The 4,129-nt window shown below is 36.1% G+C and overlaps 1 protein-coding gene across 1 annotated transcript; it reads right to left on the bottom strand.

Annotated features, from left to right (window-relative positions):
- Window positions 1–573: 573 nt before the first annotated feature.
- On the bottom strand, window positions 574–3,247 carry LOC128215957 (potassium voltage-gated channel subfamily B member 1-like). The gene is made up of 4 exons (XM_052922557.1): window positions 2,886–3,247; window positions 2,646–2,706; window positions 1,242–1,437; window positions 574–878 (listed from the first exon to the last, which is right to left on the bottom strand). The coding sequence occupies exons 1-4, from the start codon at window positions 3,245–3,247 to the stop codon at window positions 574–576; spliced, it is 924 nt and encodes a 307-aa protein (XP_052778517.1).
- Between the last annotated feature and the right edge of the window lie 882 nt (window positions 3,248–4,129).

Here is a 4,129-nt window from a genome sequence, read left to right as displayed (position 1 = left end):
TCAATACAGTTGAATTAACAAACATACATATAATTACATGTAATAACAATATAAAATAAAACGCAACATCACACGTATTTCTATTTATTATATAATATGAAAAAGGTTTGTATCAGACAGTATCTGCTAAGTAGCCCGTATCAACAAAGGACTAATGAGATAAATGACATTCCATACAAAATAACAGTAATGACAACAATAACAACACTCACATGGCATCAACAGCTACATATACACTTACAAGTTTATGGAGCTGAAATTCTCACTGGTAATCTCTCAAATCTCATGTTGGTTACTGTGGTTTCTACTGCAAGCAATAATTATAACAGTGAACCACATGCAAAGCCAAAAACACAGAATGCACAACAAATACAACATATTGCAATGAAAAGAATAACACCCTAGAATTAATACATACCGAACATGGAATATTTCAATAATTAAGCTAAAACAATAAAACTCTAAAGTGCCTTGAAATGCTGCAATAACATCAAATGTCATTAAAGGGTAGCAGTCAAAATAATAGTAATGGAGTAGACAAGACTTTGAATAAATCCTGCAATATCCACAGGGCTACATTGCTGTAGTCGATCGTTTGGAATGATACGGATATACTTTTCCTTTAAGATGAGCTCCATACTCGGTCAAGCGTCTCTCTGCATATTTGTGATAATTATAAAACCTGTAAAAATTTGACGAAATAACCCCAATTGGCAGAGCCAAAATAATAACACCACACACTGCGCATGCGCAAGCAATTACGTGGCCTAATACTGTTTCCGGTACGTAATTTCCGTATCCGACTGTTGTCATGGTGATCAACGCCCAGTACATTGCGCTAAATGCGTTGTTCATTTTCTCGTTATATGAATATTCAGCTGCAAACATGAAAAACCCAAACAGACACACAAGTATTGCCATCAAAAAGAGAACCATTTTAAGTTCCTCTTTTGAGGAACGAACGGTAAGTGCCATAATGTTAAAAGACTTAATTGCGCGTGCAAAATCAAACAGCCGAAATAACTGCAGAATAATTCCATACCGCACTATCACAAATAGTACGAGACCTGGTTTTGTCGTCAAAATTTCGAGATTCAACTCTAAACCAAAAGTTATCCAAAAGCAAATGTAGCCAAGGAATGTAAGAACTCTTCGAGTGTTCCAGAATTGCCTCCTAACCGGGTATACGATGAAACATACCAACATCTCCGCTGTCATAATAAGCACCAATGCGGCCATACTTGTTAAGAATGCATCATTCCATTTCAAATCTTTCAACTTTTTCCCCGTTTGATTTTTAAAGCCGAAAATATCTACCATTCGTTGGAGAATTTTATCATCCTCTTCAGAACTCTTGTCAAATGCGATGGGCAAGGTTGCGATGCACAGTAAAACCGTCGATATTACCACAATAAATGACATAAACACTGCCCAGATCTGAAAGAAAAATATAATTATAAATTTGTTTGTTAAATAACACAGACAGTGTGTGTATACCACGTGATACATTACGTCATAAATGCTACATCGAAAAGCAACATTTTGCTTAAAATGAAGACTCAAATCAAAGATAACTTTTCTTTTACAACATCATTTCAAAAATATTTTGCAGAAGTGTTTTAAGAAAGTAAACCCTCAATTAAACTCTGGTAAAAGATCGAAGGCAGGGCTCCTTAAGCGGCGTAGACTGCGCTATGTTTCATTTAAAATGGTGAAGAAATAGTGAAGTTATCTTTGTTTAAATACTTTATTCAAAACAAAATATTGCCTTCCGATGTAGCATTTATGACGCAATTTACTGGGGTGAGATTGGTATGTTTGCCCATCTATTAAGATATAAAAAATGAGCTTGAGCTCTTCATTTACACGATTTAAGCCTCTAAAATGACACATGTGTTGCTGGACTATCAGATTATTATGTTTTTACAATCGATCCACGTACAAATAAAAATGGTAATGGTGTTGACTTAATTAAATGTGAAGATTATAACTGACATGATAAGGTTTATGAGATATTTGTTTCAAAATGTTGCGGCAAGTGAGATTCTGAGTATCAACACTATTGTTAAAACCGCCAGTTCAACGGCTTTTACCACAATAAACGCGTTTTAGGTGGTGACATATATGATCATGTGTATCGTATTACCTGAGGCGAGTACAGCACTTTGGACGCTTAATCGACAGTTCCAGTGCTTATTATTGTCGTAACCGAAAGACATATGCGTTTTGGATTTTAAGAAAGAACTGGATTTTTGGGAAATTTCTCCGGGCCCCGTGTTGCTGGGAAGCCTATTACAGGTAACGCAGTTATTTCATAGTGTAGATTCAATCCAATGGGCACGTTCATTCAAGATTCGAAACTTAAAACATCATAAACACGAAGGATTATAACAGATGGCAAAACTCAGATTATTCTGTTTATTCGTTTAACTCATACGGATATAAAGCAATCTAACAAAAGTGTGAAACAAATATAATTTTAACTTACGCCTTAATCGAATAAAGGCCTTAAAATGAATCAGAGACAAGCACAATAACATTCAATGTAGTGAACTTACAAATGCATGTCTCGAAGACTGTGGCTCATCCAAAAAAAGCCAAAGTCTCTCTTTCAAATCTTTTCGTTGCCCCAGCATCAGACATACGTTCGTGTTTTCCCTGTAGTTTTCCATCAGGCGTGTCATGGTATCTTCTTCGGACTGACCCCTGCATATTGAACGCAATAACGTTTGTCAGTATATAAACAGATGGTCGAGAAAAGGCAACACGAATGTCAAAATGAGCATGCAATATCAACTGTGTCAGTAGAATTTAACATGTATTTTGAAAACGAATGTATAAAATGCCATTGCGTAAAACTATTGTATAAACTGATACTGCGTTACCTGTAATAGGCTTCCCAGCAACACGGGGCAACATGGCCCGGAGAAATTTCCCAAAAATCCAGTTCTTTCTTAAAATCCAACCCGCATATGTCTTTCTGCAGATGGACAACACCTTTTCTGTACGCGTCCAGTATGATATTGAAAAAGACTGGATTTCTGTCAAAGAAGTATTCATTCCTGTCCGTACTGGTCTCGAGTACCAAGTCATCCTCTTGCAAGCGAGCAAGCTTTGATTCTGGAAAGGAGTACAAGGTCTCACGGTAGCATTTAAATACTGTTCCTCCTATGTCTAGTTTAACTAGACTTTGGTTCGAAATCTGCCACACTATCGTTGAGTTGTCGGTGTGTATTTTTCTGCTCATTGTGCATTCATCTTTTCTTTGTCATTTCAAGAAAAACATTTCTTGCATAGTCCAGGAGGAACACATTGTCATGAAATAAGTTTGCATTTGTTCGAATTATCTATGTGTATTGCCTGTTAAAAAAAATAAAAAATAATCCCCCAAATTTCAGCCAACAAGAAAAAGACACCATGCCATATTTTACACAACGTTAAAAACGGAAATTTTTATACTAGTGCATTATCTGTTTCTATTATTGATAATGGGATTATTGTTTTCTAGACTTCTGGTATATCCGTCATCGTAATGTTCAATTACCTAATCCCCACTGGAGGCAATGTGGCAGCAGCGTTGACGGAAACTGTAAAAGTGTTTTCCGATATATTCAAAGAGGTGTAGCCAATCATCACAAACGGGGTAACTGTATGGGCTTGCATGTCGTCAGTAGGTCTAAATAAATCTCCATAAAGTTGTATTAAAGCATTCTAAACTCTGACTTTGATGTCACATGTGATGCAGATACTAACAATTATTTAGGTGAAGTTAAAATTGGACCGTCCTTTAAGGCCATACGGTAGCTGATCTCCAATTAGGGTACAGCTGGTGCGAATTTTATTAATTTACTAAGCGATGTCCAAAGCGTTCACTATGCATCTAAATATTATTTTCAATCCATTAAAATGCGCTCGGCTTGATGACAAATTATATTCCCTTCCTTCTTTATCTTTAAATCAAAGTTTTGAATCATTTAAAGGGTCATACTGCTACATCAAGGCTTAAAACAAAAGAGGTTGAATGAAACAATCGTAAGCAACTCTTAGATATCTACGGATTTATTACGCTATTTCCACGGATACATTACGCTTAAGGCCAGATTATCCTCTAAAGTCAAAGGGTCGGCTT

Source organism: Mya arenaria, chromosome 14 (assembly GCF_026914265.1).
Source record: "Mya arenaria isolate MELC-2E11 chromosome 14, ASM2691426v1".
Taxonomy (NCBI): domain Eukaryota; kingdom Metazoa; phylum Mollusca; class Bivalvia; order Myida; family Myidae; genus Mya; species Mya arenaria.
This window is presented reverse-complemented; position numbering and strand designations above follow the sequence as displayed.